At 33.3% G+C, this 25,990-nt stretch overlaps 1 protein-coding gene across 1 annotated transcript; it reads right to left on the bottom strand.

Annotated features, from left to right (window-relative positions):
* Positions 1 to 8,107: 8,107 nt before the first annotated feature.
* On the bottom strand, positions 8,108 to 8,692 carry LOC107846324. The gene is made up of 2 exons (XM_016690743.1): positions 8,375 to 8,692; positions 8,108 to 8,275 (listed from the first exon to the last, which is right to left on the bottom strand). The coding sequence occupies exons 1-2, from the start codon at positions 8,690 to 8,692 to the stop codon at positions 8,108 to 8,110; spliced, it is 486 nt and encodes a 161-aa protein (XP_016546229.1).
* Positions 8,693 to 25,990: the final 17,298 nt, after the last annotated feature.

Genomic DNA, 25,990 nt, shown 5'->3' with positions numbered 1-25,990 from the left:
ATCAGCGGTAATGTACTTTGCGGTGCCAAAGGAGGTTATGTATTACTGACATTGATAGTTTGCGAGAAAGGGTATTAGCTTAGGCACATGAATCGTGCTATGTTGTTCATCTCAGTTTGATAAAAATGTATCATGATCTCAAGGAGATGTATTGGTTGAATGGTATGAAGATGGATATGGCTAATTTTGTGGCCAAATGGATGGTGTATAAACAAATGAAAGTGAAGCACATGAGGCATGGGGGTTTATATCAGGAGATTAAATTGCCTGAATATAAGTGGGAGGTGATCAATATGGATTTCATTACCGGTCTTCCTTAATCTCGGAACCAATTTAATTCGATTTGGGTCATCGTGGATAGGATGACAAAGTCGGCTCACTTCTTACCAGTGAAGATTAACTTTTTGGCTGAGGATTATGTGAGGTTGTATCTTCAGGAGATTGTGAATCTGCATGGGGTACCTATTTTGATTATCTCTGATCATGGTACACAGTTTTCATCTCACTTTTGGTGGTCGTTTCAGAAGGGGTTAGGTACTAAGGTTAGTTTGAGTACTGCTTTTCACCCGCAGACGGATGGGCTAGTAGAAAGGACTATTCAAACATAGGAAGATATGCTTTGTGTGTGTGATTGATTATGTGTAATGCCCCAAGAGTACATCCTGGGCGTCACATGGTGCTCACAGTCCCGAGGAACCACAAGCTAACCCATGAGCTGGTACCTGCTGTGAGCACTGAGCAAAATTGATAATTCCATAACGTATGCGGAATTTAATTAAGGAATACCATAAGGTTTTAAGTCATAAATCTGATAAAATCTATAGGGCACAACTGATAATACTGATAAAACATCTGACAAAGACAACTGAAATCTGAGAAACTGACTAACTGCCTGAAATAATCTGAAAAGCCTCTACTGATTGACTAAGGAGCTGATGGGACAAACCCCCCAACTAACCCCGACTAAATAGAAATGACTGAAACTATAAAGAAATTTGAGATAAATAAATCATGTCCTAAAAATATAAGGACTCACCATTACTACGACTGATAGTCTGGAAAATCTATGCGCGATCCTGTAACTGAGCATCCGAAACTATGATATGATACATCATAGCGCAAGAAAAGAGTATGGGATCAATACTTTAATTGTACTGGTATGCTAAATGAGGTTGGATGATATGTATGGTTTCATGAACATGAAGAATAACTGTCTGAATATATATATATATGAAGTACTGAATAGAGTGCATGAAATCTATAGATATTGAGGATACGTGAAATCTATAAATACTGAGGATGCATAAAATTTGTAAGTACTGAGGATGTATGACCAAGCATATAATATGCTTAGAATATAATCTGTAAATACTGAAATACTGAAAATCTGGTAATTGAATCACTGATATTGTATGCTATGGTCAAGCAACTGAAACTGAATTACTGAACTGATTACTGGACTGAGACTGTGAGAGTTATCATCTAACCGACATTCTCCAATTTGAGCTAATCGAGGTCCAACCTATAACCCCAGTTGGAAGGGTATTAGTACCGTGCCATGGGTACTAACGTTGGCTATGTGGATCCACTATACTGATGTACTGTCCCGAAGGACCTAAGGTGTCAAGCCTAAACTGATGGGTGACCCCTGCAAGGTAGTCAAGCCTAAACTAACGGGTGACTCATCATGTCCTACGCTGGCTACATAGTTCTGGAGTACAGGGACTGCTACCAATGACTCTGCCTATCTTACGGGAAAGTCACCATCCCAGCACTCGCTCGGTGCTAAATCCTACTACCAACTGAACTGACTCGGAGTACTGGGTTGTTCTAAGTTTAACTAATTTTGATGATTGACTAAACTGATAATGCACATAACATATTCTGAAACTATTCTAAAGATACTGAGACTAGGTAAACAGCTAAGTTTTTGGGTATTCATAACCCCCAGGACTCAATAGCAATAATAGTAAAATAGTACTAAACTGTAAAGACATAACATGGAAACTTTTATTAAAAATCCATTCTTATAGGCATTCCATCAAACACTTGATATGCATGGTTTAGGCTAAACATGGGAATAGTGTAAAACTTGGAGTAATAGCATAATTTTAATATCAACAACACTTAATCATGATTTAATTAAGAAAATAGCAATATTAAAACATGTGGGGTTTGATAACAACAACAATTTCATGTAAGCATGGCATGAAATCAAGATTCATGGAGATTCTTGATTGAATCACAATTTAAAATCATAATAACTTGAAAAGATCATACCTTTGTATTTAAATTGGATACTTTGGCTCCATGGGTGAAAGGAACCCATGGATGAACACTAAACATACCTGGGTTGATGAATTCGTGAGAGTTGATGGTGAATTTCTTGAGATTTGATCTTGAATTCTTGAAGGCTAGGGTTTTCTATTTGAAAGAGATTGCTCTTGATTGAGAGAAATTGAATAAAATAATGACTATGTAGGCTTTAGGGCATTAATTTTGTGTTTTGGACTGATTAGGGTCATGAAAAAAGACCCAATTGCCCCTGAAATAATTAAAAAATTTCATCACTGGAATCTCATTTTTGGACTTCACCGCGATGCAGTGCCATTACGGTGAGCCACTGGAATTTGGTTGAAACTGTATTCCATGGACAAGTGTAAAAATGCACTTTGACGCAATGCGGTGGAATCACGTTGTGTCACTAAAAATTAACGAGTGCAAACTGGCACTCTGGCACGGCATGGTGCCAATCGCAGAGCCTCACTGAAAAGTGAAAATTGTGAAATGGACCCTCGGCACAATGTGACGCTTATCTTGGTGACACCTTGGAAAAGGACGAACGTTATTTTTAAGGTCACTACGACGCGATGCTACTCATATTGAACTACTGCTTTTACTAAAAGTGTCATAACTTCTCACCCGAGTATCGGATTTGGATAAAATTAGAATCTTTGGAAAGCTATTCAATTTCCTACCATTTGGTGGGTCATGAGATGGAAAATTCTGAGTAGAGGAAAAGATATGCTCATTTGAATTTCACTAAGGCAATATTTTTATCAAAAATTTCAATTAGTAAGGATTATTTTGATTCGTCTAATAGTTGTGAGTTGTTTGGGCCCTTAATATACCTCAAACTAACTCATAAAATTATCAAAGGACAATAATGTACTATGCATGAGCTTTAAACATGTCACTAACATTTGTTTGGATTTTTGGGGTATTATATTATAGTGGTAATTGGGTTAAGCATCTACCTCTTATAGAGTTTGCTTATAACAATAGCTATTATTCTAGCATTGATATGGCCCCTTTTGAAGCATTATATGGTAGGAGGTGTATATCTCCTATTGGGTGGTTTGAGCTTAGTGAGGCAGATATGTTTGGCCTGAATTTGATTTATCAGGCTATGAAGAAGGTGAAGGTGATTTCGGATAGGCTTAGGGCTGCCCAAAGTTGCTAAAAGTCCTATGCGGATGTAAGACGTAGAGACTTAGAGTTTGAGGTCGGGGATAGGGTGTTCCTAAAGGTGTCTCCCATGAAGAGAGTAATGTTGTTTGGGAAAAAAGGGAAAGCCCAGTCCCCGATATGTTGGTCCTTATGTGGTTTCAATAAGAGTTGGTAATGTGGCATGTAAATTAGAGTTGCCTTCTAGTTTGATCTTCATTCATTCGGTATTCCATGTTTCTATGTTGAGAAAGTGTATAGGTGATCCTTTATCGGCTGTTCCTTTGGAAGTATTGGATATCTCAGATTTTCTATCTCATGAAAAATCCAGTAGAGATCTTAGATTGACAGGTTTGTCAGCTATGGAACAAGGATGTATCTTCGGTTAAGGTTTTATGGCAGAACCATAGGGTAGAAGAAGCTACTTGGAAAGTGGAAGAGGACAGGAAGTCCAAGTATCCGTATTTGTTTTCTGCTCCATATATTCCTACAGAAGGTATGTGTTCTTGACCACATCTTTATTTTCTAACTTGGTTAAAGAAAAGGTTGATTTCCTTGCATCTTTGTTTTCTAACTTAGTTAAAGGTTGGAATGGTTATTATTGGGTGTGTTCGTGTTTGTACTACCATGTCCATAATTCGGGGAAGAATGATCCCAGTGAGGGAGATTAAAACACCCTGGGTTTTGATCCATAGAAATTTCCTGAGTTTCAAACTCTCTGAATATCATACAACTAGGGGTATATGTTGTATGTTGGGGTACGGATTAGAGGTCATCACGCATATGTTGATCAATGTGGTTGGGTTGGCTATTGTCCACGGTATAACTTCTCTATAAAAGTCATATAATGGGGTGCAAGTCGTATGATGCAATTCCTATGTTGTCCTATGTCTTAACCTAGGTGATTCTATTCTGCCTAAGGTACGATTTAAAAGTACCAATCGTATAATTGGGCATGAGTTGGACTTAGGAGCCGTAGTTTAGTCAGTGTGAGGTTTGAGATTTTGATTGGGGTACGAGTGATAGGTACAGATGGAGGGGGTTCTTACCCTCCAATAGAAAATTAATACAATTTAAGTTGGGGGTATTCTGGATATTTTCCCTTATAACTCCTTGGGACCCCACGACTTAAAACACATTTTTAGGGCTTCATTAACCTATTTGCAATCAATCAAACACTTTTAACTCTCTAAAAATCTCTTAAGGCTCTTGGGTTAAGCAAAAGCTTGAGTTTCCTTCAAGGTGGTCAATCGAGGCTCATATGGGTGATTTTTTCTCATCTTCTTCCCAATCTAAGGCATGTTACTCCTCCCTCATTGTTAGTTCCAATTAAAGGCATTTTTGGTGTATTGTTTTCATGGCATAAATGTTGTATGGTTTTGGGTTTTCAATTATATGTTGGGGGTTTTGGTTATAATGGTTGGTTATGGTTTTCCCATGTCTTTTACTTATGGTTTTCATATTATTGTGGTGGTTTATACATTTGGTTGCAAGGGAATGGGTAATTAGTACTTGGTTTTGTCTTTGAAAATCTATGCCCCTAACATATTTGATAAAATGCCTATGAGAATGTTTTTGGTTAAATTGTTGGACTTTCATTGAACTATTGCATGGTATAACTTGGTAATGGAACCCTAAATGGTTTAAGTGGTTTGGAATGGTTAAATGGTAAGGACTTGGTGGTTATGGTTGGTCTAATTGAAAGCCTTGTGAGGTACAAGGAAATCCCCCATGCAAACTTAATAATAAACTACTTGTGGGGTACATGGGAATCCTCCAAGACAACTCAATAATGTAATCTATGGGTACATGAGAATCCCTTAATCTCTAAAAGGTTGACAAAGGACGTTGCTTGCAAGCTATAGTCGGTATGACGATACCACTACTTATATCCTCGGTTAATAATAAATGGAATGGTGGTTTGGTTGTGTGGTAATGATTTTAATTGGGCAAAAATAACGGGGTATGACAGCTAACCGTGAAGGTGTGATTCCAATGGACGGACACTGAAAACTCATATTTTCCGACATAAGGATTGGTCATGGATACCATATATGATACTTACGAGGTATATGAGAATCCCCAAAGTACATTTGTACATATGTATCATGGAGAGCGAAGGGTACTCCGGAATCCCTTACTCCTATGGTATCTTCGGTTCATACAGCTACACGCTTCGAGGCCCGTTCAGGGGCTTACACTAGACCCATATAGCCTGTGGGTGGTTCTAGGACGGTTAAGCTACACATACCCAGGTTAATAATTTTAATGGCATGCTAAACCCGGTTCCCTTTCCCAATATTATTATATATATGAATGTATGGTTGTGAATGCGTATGGTTGGTTTACTTGGTTTAAAGGTTGACATTAATTTATCCTTATCCTGAGTACTTGCTAGCGTTCACCCGCTAGCCCATCTTTGGGCGACTGTATCCCCACGCAATGCAGAAACCGGCCATTCTACTCCTCCTGCTTAGTGATCGAATTCAGAATCAGCTTGGTTGGATTAAAGTGGTAAGCTTCTATATTCGGGAAGGCTCCATTTCATATAATGGATGTTTTTACATACTTTGGTCATTTCATAGACATTGGTTTTGACATGGTTGGGGGCATGTCCCAATCGGATATTGTTTTGCTTTTGGTTAGAGGCTTCGTGGAACTACAATGGATTGGTATGGGCAGTGTCGGTAGTGGTGTCAGCCTTGGTATTTGGGCTGATACCGTTTGACTGTATTTATGATTATTTCATCCTTTTATGTTATGGACTCGTATTTGGTGTCGCGCCCTATTTCGAACTGGTCGAAACAGCACACGGCAAGTGATGTTGGTGTGGCTCTTGGGTTTTGAAAATTTATTTTTTTTAGAGTCGCCACCTAAATTTTAGAAAAAGTAGAAAAATCATTTTTTATGTCGAAAACTCTATTTTTGGTATTTCGAAACCATCCCGAGATTCTGAGTAAGGGTTTTGATTACTCGAGGGGAAGGTGTTAAGCACCTCTCAGAGCCTATCCGAAGATAGTCCGTAAACTCAGTTAATTTTGATTACTCGAGGGGAAGGTGTTAAGCACCTCTCAGAGCCTATCCGAAGATAGTCCGTAAACTCAGTTAAGGAAAAATTATTGCTTCATTACTTGCTAAAAAGTGACAAGAAATTCTTTGTACATATTCTTATTATTGTTATATTTTTTATGAAAAAGGAAAGAAACTTAAGGTACAGTGAATGTGCCGCTACCGTATATGAGGAAATAATATCATCATTTGTAGACAATTATGTATGACTATTTTAAAAATATGAAAAGAAGTTGTCTCTTTGTCATAATTGTAATGACATAAAAATATAAAACCCTTGTTATCTTTAAAGTGCATGGGGGTTGGATGTACAAATGTCATAAAGTAAAAGATTTATTCTAAAACTGTGAAAGAATTTATTGAAGATGGACAAAAATATAGATATTTTTAGAAATATTAGAATCTAATAATGATAACGATAATAATAATGACAATAATAATAATACATAATAATAATAGTGATGATGATGCTAATAATAAAATAGATAAATATTAATGACAATGATAGTGATGAGCAATAATAATGATGAAAAATAATTATTATAGTAGTAGTGAAAATGATAAGATATACCACGTATGCGGCAGCGTGACACATATATACCTTGTGTTTTTGGAGACCTTTTAAAATCTAAAAGAACTTGAAAAAATGTTAAGAAATATAAACGTACCCAATATTTGTATGATATTAAAATTGAACCAAATTTAATCACATTTTTTGAGGGGTGAGTTACTTGCAAAATTAAAAATTAAAACCATTTGGTAATTTACTTAAAAAAAGTCCAGTTAAGACAAGTTGAACGGCTGCTCAATATTTACAAAAGGAAACTGATTTAGTCTTTAAACAAAATTTGAATAGAAACTTTCTATTAAACTTATGCTTAAGGCCAACAATTTGCACCTTTTATTGGAAAAAGTCGATTCATGGATGTAAAAAAAATGAGTTATCGAATGATTGCACGTTATTATACTTATGGACATCAAATAGACGAACGGTTACCCGAAGAACACTAATTCTAAATATTTCGAATCTAAACAAAATCAAACGCACATAAAGCTAATCCAAATTTAATCAAACCACACAAAGATGAATATTAGAAGAAATACAAGGTTAGATAGAGAGATGTCCCTATAATAAGATGTAAAGAAAGTAGAAAATACGCTAGGTTCTCTTTAATGAAACCAATTTCTAACGACGTAAACCGCAAACTTGGACGATCCTATAGCTGTTGACCCGATGTCAGAACATAGTTCGATACAAAAGATAAAGTAAATAATGCAATGACCGAGCCTGACTCAGGCTACCTATGTATCTAAGTGGAATCAGGTTAGGCAGTAGTTCAGTATAATGGAACGGTAAAAAATATGAAGGGACTGAATCTGAAGTGGATTGCCTGCGTATCCCGCCATGGAAAATCAGGTCGATCATAGTTCTGAGTACATGAAAGGATGACATTTTTGGGTTTTCTAAGGGAAATCAAACCCTATGTGGGCTGCCTACGTATCCCGTCGTGGGAAGTCAGGCCAATACTTAGTTCTGTTACATTAGAAAAAATGCAAAAGTACAAATAAACAACAACTAGTCCTAATGTCTTCAAATGTTGTACTTCTTGATGGCATCTGAATTGATCAGCTTCGTGCTTACTATGCCATCCATTTCTGCAAGAATTACTGCTCCCCCTGAGAGTACTCGATGAACTATATAGGGACCTTGCCAATTTGGTTCAAATTTCCCTTTGGCTTCATCTTGGTGAGGAAATATCTTTTTTAATAGTAATTATCCCAGTGTGAATCGAAGAGGCTTGACTTTCTTGTTGAACGCCTTGATCATTGTATCTTAATAGAGTTGACCATGACAGACCATATCTAATCTCTTCTCGTCAATTAGCATTAACTGCTCGATCCTGCTACGAATCCATTCAACATCGTCTAGACCAACCTCCTGAATGATCCTCAATGAAGGTATCTCCACTTCTACAAGTATTACTGCTTCCGAACCATAAACCAACATGTAGGGAGTTGCCCCAGTGGATTTTCTGATCGTGGTGAGATATCTAAGTAAAGCATATGGCAGCTTCTCATGCCATTCTGTATTACCGCCCACTATATTTCTCAAACTTTTCTTGATATTCTTGTTTGCAGCTTTAACCACTCTATTTATTTGTGGTTGATATGCCATAGAATTTTAATGAGAGATTTTAAAACTTAAGCAAATCTCTCTCATCAGGTCACTATTAAGATTGTCCTCATTATCTGTTATGATTGACTCTGGAATTCCAAACCGACAGACTAAGTTGTTGCGAACAAAATCTACTACCACCTTCTTGGTTACGGCCTTATGTGTTGAGGCTTCAACCCACTTTGTGAAATACTTAATAGCTACTTAGATAAAACGGTGTCCATTGGATGCAAGAGGCTCTATGGACCAATAACACCCATGCCCCAAGCAGGGAACGGCTAAGAGAAACCCATCACATTGAGCTCGTTTGGCGAAACTCATATAAAGTCCCTATGAACTTGACACTGGTAACACTTCTGCACGTATCGGATGCTATCCCTCTCCATGGTCATACAAAAGTATCCAGCTCTCAAAATCTTCTTTGCAAGCATGAAACCATTTATGCGAGGTCCACACGTTCCTGCATGTATCTCCTCCAACAATCTTGTGGCCTCCATGGCACGCAGCATAGCAATCCTAAGTTTGGAGTCCTTCTATATAGGATTTCCCCGTTGAGAAAAAAGTGATTGGCTATCCTTCTTAAAGTCTTCTTCTGCTTGCCAGTAGCACCTTCTGGATATTTTTCTATTTTGAGTAACCTCTTGATATCGTAGTACCATGGATTTCCATCTGGCTCTTTATCTACTTGGAAACAATACGCTTGTTGATCGTGTATCTCCACCTTGATGGGATCGATGTAATTCTCATCAGGATGCTGAATCATTGAGAATAGTGTTGCCAAGGCATCAGCAAACTCATTTTGAATTCGAGGGACGTGCTTGAATTCAATCTTCATAAACCTTTTACTCAGCTCCTTAACACATTGTACATAAGGAAGGATTTTGACATTCTTGGTGGTCCATTCTCCTTACACCTGATGGATCAGCAAATATGAATCTTCTATCACTAATAGCTCTTTAATGTCCATGTTTACTGTCATCCTAATCCTGAGAATGCAAGCCTCATATTCTGCCATGTTATTCGTGTAAGGAAACCTAATCTTCGCCAAAATCGGGTAATGTTGACCTATTTCTTAAACTAGAACTGCTCCAGTTCCGACTCCTTTAAAGTTTGTTGCTCCATCAAAGAACGTTCTCCATCCATCATACGACTCTAAGATGTCTTCTCCTACAAACAATACCTTTTTATCAAAAAAGTAGGTATTGAGCGGCATATAATCTTGATCCACTGGATTTTCTATAAGATGATCAGCCAAAGCTTGTCCTTTGATGGCTTTTTGTGTCACGTACACAATATCAAACTCACTCGACAATATTTGACATTTTGCCAATTTTCCAGTAAACATTGGTTTCTGAAAGATGTACTTGAGTGGATCCATTCTTGAAATCAAATACGTGGTATACGCGGATAGTTAGTGCCTCAAATTTTGTGCGACCCAAGTCAAAGCATAATAGGTCTGCTCCAATAATGTATACCTAGCTTCATATGGTGTGAACTTCTTACTCAGGTAGTAAATGGCTTGCTCTTTCCTCCCTGTATCATCGTGCTGCCCTAACACACATCCAAATGCATTACCCATAACCGATAGACATAACAGCAATGGATTTCCCGGTTCTAGTGGAACCAATATTGGTGGGTTAGAAAAATACTTCTTGATTTTGTCAAAAGCCTTCTGACACTCTCCAGTCTATCTGGTGGCGGCATCCTTCTTCATTAACTTAAATATTGGTTCACAAATTATTATGGACTGGGCTATGAACCGACAGATGTAATTGAGTCTTCCCAAGAAACTCATTACGTCCTTTTAGGTCTTAGGAGGTAGTAAGTCTTGAATTACCTTTATCTTGGATGGATCCAACTCTATACCTCTCCTACTAACAATGAATCCTAATAACTTTCCTACGGGAACTCCAAAGGCGTATTTACTTAGATTCAACTTTAGGTCGTACCTTTGCAGCCTTTCGAAGAACTTTCATAAGTCATCCAGGTGATCTGCACTCTTTTTGGACTTGATAGCGACATCATCCACATACACCTCAATCTCTTTGTGGATCATATCATGGAAAAGGGTAGTCATGGCTCTTATGTAAGTTGTGCTGGTATTCTTAAGCCCAAACGGCATTACCCTATAGCAGTATACTCCTCACGGAGTGATAAAGGCTATTTTCTCTGCATCATTCTCACCCATTAGGATTTGATGATATCCCGCAAAACAATCAACAAATGATTGTAACTCATGTTTTGCACAATTATCAATGAGAGTATGAATGTTCGGGAGAGGAAAATCATCCTTTGGACTAGCCTTGTTGAGATCCCGATGATCTACTTATATTCTTATCTCTCTATCCTTCATTGGTACTGGTACGATGTTGGCTATCCAGGTGGGATAAGTTATGACCCTCACGATGTTGGTTTTTATTTATTTGGTCACCTCCTCCTTAATTCTCAAACTCAAGTCGGGTTTGAATTTCCTCGTCTTTTGCTTCATGGGCGGATATGCAGAATGATATCAGTGCTCAAACTAGGCATGTCATTGTAAGACCAAGAAAATACATCGATGTATTACTTGAGCGGGCTTATCAATTCCTACTTTCTTTCAGCCTCCAAGTGTATGCTGACTCATGTTTCCTTTACTGTTTCTTCATCACCCAAGTTGACGACTTTAGTTTCATCCATATTAGGCTTCTTCTGACTTTCGAGTTGCTCGATCTCCTGCGGCAGGTTTTCATGCATCGTGCTTTCATCGTACTCCTCATAATCTTGCTCATCGCTTGCATTTTGCTCAACGGATTCGTTAAATGTCATAATCGTGGAACGAGGATTTTTATTAATATTTGCACTGAAAAGTATAAAAGCGAGTAAAGTAAATAGATATTGAAAATAGAAAAATAAGTTTTGAAAATAAGGACTTTTATTAATGAAAACACTGGGCTTTGGTAAGAGGCGAGTAGCAAAAAGACTTTTGGCATGATTCAAGCCTCAATTGATCATACAAACAAAATAATTTTTAAAAGCAACAATAGTCCCGCACTACCAAGACTCCTGGCGGAATAGGGATGGGCTGATGGTCCAATTCTGCAAAACTTCTCTAGGCTCGACATCACGGATGGTGAGCTTCTTGAAATCCATCTTTGGTTCTCCTTCGATTAAGGCCACAAACAGATTTTCTATTCCTTCTATGATGTCTTCATCAACTATTTTCTCTGAAAATGGGACTTGGGCTGGCACAAATACCGTCACTCCAAATCTTTCACTACAGGCTCCTCTAGAAATGGGCTCATATCTAAGTCCTGTAGTACCTCTCTGATGCTTCAGCTGAATTGGTTCAACTATACTATCGGCTCTTGGTCCTAACCCTGTCTTGGGATGATACCCATATTTTAACATCTCCAACGCAACCATCTTTTTAGCACTCGACATTTTTCCTTCAGTTGGTTCTATCTTCTCGTTAGTCCTTATAGCTTGTATAATCTCTAGGGTATAGAAAGTGGCTCCATCTAACTCCACGGTGACTTGAACTGAATTGACAAAATAAATCGAATGACTGAGCTCTCCATGAGTAGTAACTTCTGTGCGACCCCACTCAAACTTTACACACTGATAAAGAGTGGAAGGAATGGCTCTTGCCATGTGGACCCATGGCCTTCCCAGCAGCAGGTTGTAGCTAGAAGACACATCCATGACCTGAAATATGATAGGAAATTCTGCTAGTCATATCTGCAGTGTCAATTAAATTTCTCTGATGACACTCCTTTGTGACCCATCAAAGGCTTTGACCTTTACCCGAATCTCATTTATATCTTCTATGTTTGCACCCAAATCCCTTAGAGTGGAGAACGGATAAATATTGCAACCCGAGCCACCATCGATCAAAACCCTATTCACAATCTTGTCATGATACCTGATTGTAATATAAAGTGCTTTGTTGTGTGCAGCTCCTTCTGATGGTAACTCATAATCACGGAAAGAGACCTTATTTGCCTCTACCACTCGCCCAATAGTTACAGCCAAAGTCTCGCTAGTGGTCTTCTTTGGTATGCTAACCCCACATAACACTTCCATTAAAGCATTTCTATGGGCTTCAGAACTCATAAACAAGGACATAATGGATATGTAGACTGGTCTCTTCTTGAGCTGATCTTCAACCGAATAGTGCTTGCGTTGTATTTTTTTCCAAAATTCTACAGCTCCATCACCTGTAATATTCCTCTTCGGGTTCTGATCTTTCCTGAGAACTCCTCTATTTGGTTTCTCTGGCGCATAACACCTTCCTGACCTGGGCATTCCTTGAGTCGCAGCAGCGTCTATCATTTTGCCCTTGGCTTCAGCTTGATAGTCCCACAGGATTGCTTTAGTGTCATAGTCGGGCCTTCCAGTGGCTAATGTGGTCACTAAGACTCTTGGCAGGTACGTCTGAACAGTTATTGGCTCCCTCAATTGTACCATAATAAAAGGTTGTGATAGTGATGCAGTAGCGATTTCTTCTGTGTTCTACGTGGGCACAATAGTTCCTTCCAAGTCATACTCATCCTCTAGAGTAATCATACTAACTTCTCGATTTCCATGATTTGGCAAGGGGTTGTTATTCACATTTGGAGCTGCGGCGGTGCATTTGATTATACCCCTCTTTATCAAAGACTCAATCTGATTCTTCAAGCTGTAGCCTTCTTCTGTGTCATGCCCTTAGACTCCTGAGTAATAGGCACATCGTTTGTTACCATCAAAGTTTTGAGAGGTAGGATCAGGGGTTTTTTCTTCAATTGGATGCAACAAACCTACCACCCTCAATCTCTCAAATAACTGGGCCAAAGGTTCTGCAATTGATGTGTAGGTGCAGGTATTTCTGGCTTCAAAATTTGGACGTGGTCTTAGCGCATAGGCTGGTCTATTTCGGTGAGAAGGTGCTTGGGCAGGGCCGTATGATCTTAGTGGATTTTGGTATGCTGGAGCTCGAGATGGATTGTAATACGGTTGAGCATTGTACACTGGGACATGTGCAACAATTTAGGGGTTGCTAGGGTAACGGTAGGAAAAATTTCCAGGTTAGTAGTATGGTGTGATAGCTGAGGCATCTTCCCTCTTTTTCTTATTACCATTAATAGAACCGGACTGTATGGCCTTACTTGCGGCTTGTAGTGCAACCATAGATTGGATTTTCCCTTACTTGATGCCTTCTTCTATGAATCTCCCATCTTGACTAATTCTGCAAACTTTTGGCCCATCATTGACATCATCTTGTCAAAATAAACACCTTATTGAGCTCGGATAAAATACTTGGAGAGCTCACTTTCATCCAGTAGAGGCTGGATCCTAGTAGTCTCGGTCCTCCAACACCATGCGTACTCTTGAAATAATTCTGATTACTTCTATTGTATATAGCCAATGAGAACCTGTTTGGGGCAATCTCAATGTTAAACCTATAGTGACTCATGAAGTCCTCAGCCATTTTCCACTAGTCACACCACTTAAGGGGGTCTTATCGGGTGTACCAAGTCAAAGTTTCTCCTGACAAGCTCTGAATGAACAACTTCATCCTCAACTTCTCGTTCCTTCCCACACCGACCAACTTATCGCAGTAATCTATCAGATGTGTATGTGGGTCACCATTTCCATCAAACACATCGAAAGTGGTGTAACGGCAAGTGGTGGAGTCATGACTCTTGGGTTTTGAAAAAAAAATTTTAGAGTCGCCACCTAACTTTTAGAAAAAGTAGGAAAACCATTTTTTATGTTGAAAACTCTATTTTTGGTCTTTCGAAACCATCCCGAGATTCTGAGTAAGGGTTTTGGTTACTCGAGGGGAAGATGTTAAGCACCCCTCAAAGCCTATCCGAAAATAGTTCTTAAACTTAGTTTAGAAAAAAATTATTGCTTCATTACTTGCTAAAAAGTGACAAGAAATCCTTTGTACATATTCTTATCATTGTTATATTTTTTATGAAAAAGGAAAGAAACTTAAGGTACAGCGAATGTGTTGCTACCGTATACGAGGAAATAATATCAGCATTTGCAGACCATTATGTATGACTATTTTAAAAATATGGAAAGAAGTAGTCTCTGTCATAATTGTAGTGACATAAAAATATAAAACCCTTGTTATCTTTAAAGTGCATGGGGGTTGGATGTACAAATGTCATAAGGTAAAAGATTTATTCTAAAACTGTGAAAGAATTTATTGAAGACGGATGAAAATATAGAAATGTTTAGAAATATTATAATCTAATAATGATAATGCTAATAATAATGACAACAACAACAACAGCAGCAACAACAACAACAACAACAACAACAACAATAATAATAATAATAATGATAATGATAATAATAATAATAGTGATGATGATGCTAATAATAAAATAGATAAATATTAATGACAAAGATAGTGATGAGCAATAATAATGATGAAAAATAATTGTTATAGTAGTAGTGAAAATGATAAGATATACCTCGTATGCGGTAGCCTGACACATATATATACCTTGTGTTTTTGGAGGCCTTTTAAAATCTGAAAGATCTTGAAATAATGTTAAGAAATATAAATGTACCCAATATTTGTATGATATTAAAATTGAACCAAATTTAATCACATTTTTTAAGGGGTGAGTTACTTGCAAAATTAAAAATTAAGACCATTTGGTAACTTACTTAAAAAAAGGTCCAGTTAAGACAAGTTGAACGGCTGCTCAATATTTATAAAAGGAAACTAATTTAGTCTTTAAACAAAATTTGAATAGAAATTTGCTATTAAACTTATGCTTAAGGCCAACAATTTGCACCTTTTATTGGAAAAAGTTGATTCATGAATGTAAAAAAAATGAGTTATCGAATGATTGCACGTTATTATACTTATGGACATCAAATAGACGAAGGGTTACCCGAAGCATGAAGCTAATTCTAAATATTTCAAATCTAAACAAAACCAAACGCACATGAAGCTAATCTGAATTTAATCAAACCACACAAAGATGCATATTAGGAGAAATGCAAGGTTAGTTTGAGATATGTCCCTATAATAAGATGTAAAGAAAGTAGAAAATACGCTAGGTTCTCTTTAATGAAATCAATTTCTAACAACGTAAACCGCGAACTTGGACGACCCTATAGCTATTGACCCGTTGTTATGGGTCGGATTGAGTTCCCTTGCGAAACTCCAGCTCCCGAGAGTGTACATGAAATAATGAAAAGGATAAGGATTAGTGACTAATCAACAATCACTGAAACATAACAACAATACATTAAGAAAATGACATATAAGCATGGTCATATTTCAAAGCTATTCGCATGGAGGAATTTGAAGTGAATATGGCAACACACATTCGAAAGAAAAAAAAAAGATTTAATAGTCATTCTAATATGGAAAGATAAATAACTAAATAAAATACTAGGTTGTTTCGAACTCCAATTTTAACCAAAAGTGGACATTGTATTATATCTTCATAGATATCTGTATAACCCAGTATGCTTAAAATTAAGATTTGGGATGGAACCCAAATCCACAAAACCAGTCCATAAATAGTAGGCAGAACACATTATGGCTAAGTTGGAAATCGATGCCAATCACATTTTAAAGGATCACGATTGACAAAGAACAATTCCCAATTAAAGGCAAGCTAAAACTTTTCTTTACACCTTCATGCCTTGCATACGACAATAATTTTTGAGAGAATTAAAATCTATATGTCATTGTAGAATTTCCTTCTGGAAAAATGCAGCCATGCACAGTAACGAGCTTAAAATGAAACAAAATCCGTTCACATATGCCGAATCAGCAAGGTCCACTGGGAGTACTAGATGCATATCTTAACAGAGCGATCACCCTCAAAAGTTTTGATACTCTACATTTAGAAGTACAACAACAGTCGAAGAAAATTGTACTACCTAGAACTAATTTTGAGGAACAAATAACAATATCAGTGTAAATTTAACAATGGAATCACAGGGGTAATTTTAACTTCCATAGCGCCTAAAAATTTAAAGCCAAAGTCATCAAATCACTCCACCGGCGATGAACACCATGGCCGAATCGTAAAGCAATAAGGTCGCACCTTTTATGTATGATCGGATTTCAAAATCAAAACAAACATATAGTTTGATGATGAAATCTCCCGTTCAAATCCAACTCTCAGAATAAAATATGGGCGACATTAGGTTGATACAAAAAAATATCCAAAATCAATTTTTCAAAAAACCAACAACTAGTTGAATTTAAAGAAAATTTTACGACCAGATCCACTTTCTAGAATTGACAACTACAACACCAACTTACAATCAAACCGCAAGCAACATGTTCATAAAGCCGCATAAGATGATTGTAAACACCTACTTACGGACCACCTCGCAAAATAACTTTTATGCCGCAAACTCAAAGAACAACAAAATAATATCAGGAACTACAAAATAAAATCAATATATCCACAAAACAGATAGAAAGGAGATAAATAAGAGTTAAAGGAGGGACGGGCTTGCACCTTTTTTCGGCTAGCAAAACTGAGGCTCTCCGTCAAGTAGTTTCTGGCAATTAAACTCGAACCCGAGAAAACTTACTCTAGAGCCAAAGCAAGAAGTGATAGAGAAACGACCGAATCAAAAATTCACTCTAAAATCGAAGCAAGAATCAATATTTTTTCAGACCTCTATTTTTCTTCCCTTTTCTTTTTTTGACTTCTTTTAGATTTTTCTGTTCGATTTCAAACCTATTTTTAACCCTTTGATCTTTCTCTCGCTGCCCCTTTTGTCGTGTTTTTCTTCACAAACAAAATCTTTTTCTTTCCAATTTGCTCTGTTTTCTCACTCCCTTTTTCCCTGTCCTTAAGATGATGGAGAAACCTCCTATTTATAGGTAAATCCAGACTTGAAAGTTTGGATTCAAAACTCAAATTAAACCAACCCCATGAAAAAGCGACTTGAAATTTGAAATCACCCTCTGAATCCAAATCTTCACTTTTCAAGCCATTTAAAGACTCGTCTAAGCCTCATTTTTTGTTGTTATACAGATTAGGGGTCTGTTTTTCTCTGTTCTTGAAGGATTTGCGACCTGGAGAGTTGGTTTTGGTGAGATTCTTGCAGGTGGTGGCAGGTGGTCAGCTATGATGGTTCCATTTTCGACAAAGTAGAGAAAGGGCAGAGATGAGAAAGGTGAAAGAGGGCAGCCATTGTTGCTGTTTAGTGAAAGAGAAGATGGTGACTATAGGATGGCTGCTCACTGTAAAGTTGTGCGTGTATTAATTTTCCCAAAAAAAAGACGCGTACTATGTTTGACCCATTGTGATCCGTCTAAAACAAGTTATCCTAATAATAATAATAATAATAATAATAATAATAATAATAATAATGGTAAATAAAAGAATATGTATATATACTGATAAACATGTACATATGAATCGTTAATAAAAGGAAAAGACCATTTTCTGACTCTTTCGATTTTGATCGGACAGTTCAGTTTTAAAGTTAAAGAGTAAATTATAATATTTAATATATATATATATATATATATATATCAACAGTTGAAAATTTCAGGATCCTCGGATTGGGAAGTAATCGACGGATTGGACTAAGTTGCGCTAGTTGGGTATTTTTTTCTTTTTGACGTAGCAGTGTTTGGTTAGTGAAAATGTGTGTGATGGATTGACGAAGTGGACATGGACATTGGACTGAGTTTCGGGCTAATTTTTGGGATCTTGGCTAGAACTTATAGATAAAGTCGGGCTCGGCTAAAAAAACAAAAATGAAATTGAATTATGGTCAATCTGAATACTCTTTTTCTACTGAAATTAATTTTATCGATACCTCCTGCTATCCTAAAGTTATTTTGGTATGAACATATATAAATTACAAACATAACCTGTATAAGCATCCAAATTAATACCTTTTTGCGATTTAATATTAACAATATATATATATGTGCGAAAAATAAGAATATAATAAAATATATGTAAAAATAAAAATAAAATATAAAATATTTATTTTATATATAATATATATATATATATGGTCACAATATCGCCTAAAAATAAAATTAGATAAATGCAAATATGAATATCAAAAGATATTTTGTGATTTTGATGTTAAAATATTTTATAATATAATAGAAAAAATAGATTCCCTTTTATTATTAAAAAATTTGTAGAAATAAAGATAAAAATACGAATCTTATTTCTTATTTAATTTTTAAAAATTATTTAGGGCCAGGAAGTATCAGAAAAGTAATTAAATAAAAAAAGGGTGAGCCAAAATTGGGTATCAAACATTTGGTTATTGTTTTGGATTTTTGTATGATTATTGGTTGGATTTTGGATGGTTGGACTTGTTTGGGTTGGTCACGGTCATAGACCTATCCCAGAATCTGGAATTGTACAAAAACACTATCTTGTTATATGTTTGGAATTCATCCGACTCAGGATACGTGTTTGGAGGTTGGGTTGGATAACGGGGGTGGTCCCCGGTTCTGGTTGGACTTGGGATGCCCATTACAACCAGGCCCCGATTTGGGCTATGTCAATAGGTCTTGATCTCTAATCCAACCAAATAATGATCAAATAAATTATGTCCAACTTCTTAGAGAAAATTAAAAAAAATGAAAAAATAAATTAAAACTGCTTGTTCCCAAGGACCTAAAAATAAAAAGTTCTAACGTTTTCTTTATCTTTTGCAACACGAAGTAATAGAATTTATGACTTGAATCATTATGTCACGAAAACAAATCTAGGAAAAACTAAGAAAATAATTACATCATTAATAATTACATATTAACCAACCAATCAAGTGTAACCCTAACATTATGTAAATTATAACACCAGAAATCTCTAACCTTTCTTTACCTTCTACACACAAAGTAATATAATTTGTGCCCTGAATCATTATGTAATGAATCAACATATCTAGAGAAAAATAAGAAAATAAAATCAACCAATCAATTCTTTTTATAGTTTTGATTAATTCAATTTAGTGCAAAGTAAAACAGAAAAGTTGACAAATAATTAAGCAAGATCTTTACTTCATTCTAAGAACTTAGAAATCAAATATATAATGAAATCAACACCAACATTTAGTGTGATTCTTCCCATTAATCAAATCATAATGAAGCTACAATCTCAACAAAAATTGTCTAAAATATTTTAGAAAAGATAACATAGTTCAAGCTGAAGTTCGTGAGAAGTGGATCAACATAACAAGTTATTTCCTTTGAAATAATAGCATCAACTTTACCAAATTGTTAGAGAAACGAAAACTATAACATGATTTAATGATTAAATTTTTTTAAAAAAAATATCAATTTGCATATTAAGAATTAATTATAACTACTAATTTATTTAATTTAAAAATACCAAAACATGTTAAATTACATGAAATTAATAGATAAAATAAATAACAATGGAGAATGAAGAAGAAGAAAAGAAACGAATGACTAAAATAAAAAAGACAAACGAGCGAAGTAGTGTTTCTTTACATATATTTTAGGGCTTTTAATTGATTTTCATATATTTTAGGACTCATATATTTATTATATTAAGGTTTTTTCATGTATTTTAGAAGTTGGTTTTTTACGTATATTTTAGGATTTTTAATTGATTTTCATATATTTTAGGATTTATATATCTATTTCTTTCCATGTGTGTATTTTTATTAAGGTTTTTCTCATATATTTTAGAAGTTCTTAATTTAATAAAATAATAATTAAAGGAAAAAGACGATTTTGTCTAAAGTAAATTTTTTAATGAAAAAAAAAATTTTAAACATCAATCTACACTATTAAGAATTAATTATAACTACATAATTCATTTAATTTAAAATACTAAAACATGTTAAAATTACATGAAATTTATAGATGAAAATAAATATTAATGGAGTAAGAAGAAGAAAAGAAACGAATGGCTAAGAAAAAAGACAAACGAACGAAGTATTGTTTTTTTACATATATTTTAGAGCTTTTAATTAATTTTCATATATTTTAGGATTCATATATTTATTTTATTAAAGTTTTTTCATGTGTTTAGAAGTTGGTTCTTTACATATATTTTAGGGCTTTTAATTGATTTTCATATATTTTAGGACTCATATATTTTTTTCATTCCATATATTTGTTTTTATTAAGTTTTCTCTCATATATTTTAGAAGTCCTTAATTTAATAAAACTAGTATACATACCCACGTGAGGCGCGGATAATATTCAAGTAATATTTCTGATCATTTCATATTGAAATGTCTCGTTCGAACTTGTTAAATTATATTATCTTAAGAAAAATCATTTATCATCTTATTTCTCAATAAAATGAGAAAATAAAATGAAATCTTTTTCTACCCGACCTCCCTCCATTCCCCAATCATTTTATTATTTTTTTAATATAAATATTTTTTCTACCACTTTCCCCTCACGCCTTCACCCACGTCCATTTCTTTCCCCACACACAATCCCCCACCGGTAATCAAATTTATTCAGAAAAATAATCATCTAATTGTAAATAAAAATTATGTTTCATATTTTTTTTATGATATTATTCACAATTTAAAGATGGTGGATTGCTAATAATCTCTACCCGCCCCCCTCCCCTTTAAAATCAAGTATATATTAGTAAAAATAATCATGTAATTGTAAAAAAGTTTTTATGTACCATATTTTTAATTATATTTTGACAATTTAAAGATTTTAAATTGTCAAAAACAATTTTAATTTTTATTCTATTGTCCCTCCATCTCTTTTGTGCAAAAAATTATAAATAGTAATTTGTGTATTATGATTTCTTCATTGTACTGTCCTCTCCCCTAGTACCTGAGCCAAATGCTCCTCCCTCCTTGCAAACTCCCTTTTCCTGCTTGCTTTGTTCTATGCCCTCATGGCCTCAAATTGGTTTGACAAGGTCTTTCCCCTAGCCTTTTCAGCCTTTGTTTTTTGAATGTTCTCTATTAGCACACGCTTTTTCTTGAAGACATTACCCTTCACCTTCATGTACATGTCATGGTACATGTGCTTGTCAATCTTCTTAGACTCCCTGTACTTGCGAAGCAACCGCGTAAGGACTCTCATTCTCCTCATCAGATTCATAGCACCTTTGTGGGCAACCTAGCCTCTTGGGTATCCTTACGTTTACCATATTCAGAGTGACTAATCAGTAATCAATAACAAAGATAGAGGAAAACTTAACACTATATATCAGGATAGGAGTGAATATATTTATATAAGATTTTAAGAAGAAAAATTCTATTCCAATTCAATTTTCATATAAAAATTCAAATTCAAATATCCTTATCCTTGTATTTTTCAAATTTAACACATTTATCTTAAATATATATTTGAATTCGAATATCCTTATCCTTATCTTTTTCAAATTTGACATGCTTATTTTAGATATATATTTGAATTAGGAGAAATATTTAAAATTAATGAGATTAATTCATTTTTTTTTTCATAATAAATACTAACAAAATAAAAGAAGAATAAATTTATTTCTCTTCCTTATCTTCTTAAATGTAATATTATTATTTCTTATAATTATTAGTATTAGTTATAAGTTCCACGTACGACTACTACTTCTTTGTTACTTCTATGTACTACTACAACTGTAATTTTTTTTTTAATTATTTTCATTTTACATTTTTTTATTTAGTTATTATTTCTACCACCAATATTATTATTATTTAAGTTTTATTTTTTATTTTATTTAATTAAATATATTAAATAATATTTGAAAATGATATATTTATGAATAGTAAGAGTTCATTTAGAATTCTTCAATATTACGTTCCTAATTTCAAGCTAATAATAATCTTTAAAATTATTAATATTTTTAAATACAAATATCAATATCAAATCTTTTAATTCAAATTTTTTATTATAATATAATTATTCATTGTATTAAAATTGTCAACTGGCTTATTACTATTACTAATGTTGCTACTACTACTATTACTATTTATTATTATTATTATTATTATTATTATTATTATTATTATTATTATTGTTGTTGTTGTTGTTGTTGTTTTTGTTGTTGCTATTATTATAATACTATATTACTACATTTTTTAAAATTGAAACTAGTGCTACTGCATGTACTATTGCTTTTTTTGTGGTTAAACGTGTACTAATACTGCTATTATCAGCATATGTTGTTGTTGTTATTATTATTATTATTATTATTATTATTATTATTATTATTATTATTATTTAGGTTAATTTTTATTTTTATTTAATATTTAAATGTATTTTAAATTATATTTGAAAGGGATAAGCTTACATTCCTAATTTCAAGCTAATGATAATTTAAAAAAGACAATATTTTTAAATACATATATTTTATCTTTTAATTCAAAAAATTTATTACAATGTTTATAATCTTGTCTTAAAATCTCCCACGTGGCTTTCTAGTTTGCTGTCACTTGACATCTTGTCTTCTTTTAGTTTTGTTTTTATATATAGAGAGATAATAATTGAAGGAAAAGAATGTTTTATCTATAGTAAAAACTTTTAATGAAGGATAAAAATTTCAAACAACATTTCTAAAAGTCTTCAAACTTTTAATATATATTTATATATATATATATATATATATAACAAAAATAAAATGCAAAAATAATAACTTTTCAACCAAAAAAGATGAGAAATTTTAGCCTATAAAAAAAAATTATTTGTATTTACTGTGATAGAGCACATACAAGTAAGTTTAATCAAGATAAATACTTACAATACATGATCTTATTTGATAAATTGCTACCATTCAATTTAAAGAAGAAGAAAAAAAATACTAAACTCATGTTGAAGCATTGTTTTTTTTTTTTTTTTGGTAATTGTTGAAGCATTTCCTATGCATAACTAAAGTTAAAATGGTTGATTCATGTATGTATATTTTATTAGTGTAAGATATATGAAGATTAATTTTTGTCTTTTTATCTCCTATCTTTAAGCACATTATTACTTCACATTAATAAAATTAATTAAGAATTATAAAGATGGGTGAAAGAATACGCGAATATACATTAAGGTATCTAATAAAGAAGGTAATTATCATGGGAGGTGAAGAGTTGATTAATTAAATTAATTATTAATTAATGACTAAAAAGGAGGAAATTGAAAAAAAAATTAAAGAAATAAAAAAGAAGAAGGAGCATGCCATGTCAACATGTTTATATATATATACACTAGTGCAACGCACGTGTAACGTTTGATTATTTAAAATTAAATGATTTTATCTATTACGGAGATTTTTAATAAAGTGTAAAAATTCAATCATTTTTCAAAAATCTTTCACACTTTAATATAATAATGTAAATATAAACATATACACATATATGTTTTACTAGTTTCAAGTGGTTGATGGATCATCACTTTTATGTTAGCATACCTCTTTCCCTTGTTGCCACAGGCTAAGATAAACGCATCAATTTGAACTATATTTGTGTTACAATTTTTTTTTTATATTTAAAATTTTTCCTTATTTTTAAAGTCAAATCTTTACAAATTTGTTGATTACATTCTGTTACGTACTTAAAACATTTAAAAATCTGGAACTTCTTATTTTTTTTTTATTCTAATAGTTTTATATTTATTTTTAGATTTTTCAAATCTTGTTAAAATCAAATTTAGTTGATTTCAAATTCTTAAACTAATAGAAAAAATATCAGTTGTCGTTAATTTTGATAACTTCTAATAAGAAAATGTTTTACCATAAATATATTTAATTAATTTTCAACTCTTAAAATAGAAAAAAAATATAGAAATTCTGATGCCTTCTAATAATGAAAAGTTTTTACCATAAATATATTTAATTAATTCTCAACTCTTAAATACTAGGAAAAAATAGTGAAAAAGACGATTTTGCCTAAAGCAAGAACTTTTAATGAAGGACAAAAAGTTCAATTCACTTTTCTAAGCATCTTCACACTTTTCATATATTATAGATATAGATTATAGATATAGATATATGAATCATCAAAATTTTAAAAAAATGAAATGAAGAAAATATAAACTTTTCAAATAAAAAAGATGAGAAATCTTAGCCTATAAAAAAATAAATTATTTATAATTATCGAGATAGAGCATATACAAGTAAGTTTAATCAAGATAGCTACTCACAATACTTGATCTCATTTGATAAATTGCTATCATTCAATTCAAAGAAGAAGAAATAAAAACACTATACTCATGTTGAAGCATTTCCTATGCACAACTAAAGCTAAAATGATTGATACATATATGTATATTTTGGTAGTGTAAGATATATAAGGTTAATTTTTGTCTTTTTTATCTCCCATCTTTTAGCATATTATTACTCTACATTAATAAAATTAATTAAGAATCATAACGATAGGTGAAAGAATACATGAATATACATTAACATATCTAATAAAGAAGATAATTATAATGGGAGGTGAAGAGTTGATTAATTAAATTAATTATCAATTAATGACTAAAAAGAGGAAATTGAAAAAAAAATTAAAAAGAAAAAAAATCATGCCACGTCAGCATGTTTATAAGTCTCCTTTATATATATACTAGAGAAATAGACCGCGTTTCGCGCGATTTTTACCATATTAATAATTTTAAATTATTCAAAAATAAAATACAATAAAATTTAGTGGTACATTAATATGCTAACTATTTTTTGTATATAATTTATTAAATCATTAGATATTGATATTAAATGCACATTATTTTTTATTGACATATATTAAAAAAAGAGATAAAGAAAGAGAATATGTGTAAGTGAAGAGTCAATTCCATTTTATCCCCATAACATTTAAGAGTTTGAAAATATATTTCCTTCACATAGTATATGTTCTTGATGTGACTTTGACGCTTGAAAAACATTTATAATTAATCTCGATTGAGATATATTTTTGAAGATGTAATAATAAGTTTAGATTTAGACTTTGTATTTGTGAACAAATCTAGTGAATTTATGTTCTTTCAATTCGATTCTTAGAAGGTTACTAAATGAATGGTGGAAATTTGTTTATCTTTTAACAAAAGATGATGATGATAATCAAGTTTAGCTAATTTTCTTATTTTGATATTTTTTTAAATGATTCATATATATATATATATATCACCAAAGTGTTAGATAAGGGGTTATCGTATGCTTTTATTATGTAGAGAAAAATCGTTTGGATTGATTTGTACGTGAATAACTAAAAATTGCAATAATGTGTCAATTAAAATTGCCCTAAATAGTTTCATTAAATCTTAGCTAATGAAATAGTTATGATACCAAGCACTCATATGTTGTTTGCATTGTGAACTACAAAAGATAATTTATTTTTCATTGTATTCAAAGTCATAACATATTATTATCCATTTTCTCATAATTT

This window comes from Capsicum annuum, chromosome 11 (genome assembly GCF_002878395.1).
Source record: "Capsicum annuum cultivar UCD-10X-F1 chromosome 11, UCD10Xv1.1, whole genome shotgun sequence".
In the NCBI taxonomy this organism is placed as follows: domain Eukaryota; kingdom Viridiplantae; phylum Streptophyta; class Magnoliopsida; order Solanales; family Solanaceae; genus Capsicum; species Capsicum annuum.
This window is presented reverse-complemented; position numbering and strand designations above follow the sequence as displayed.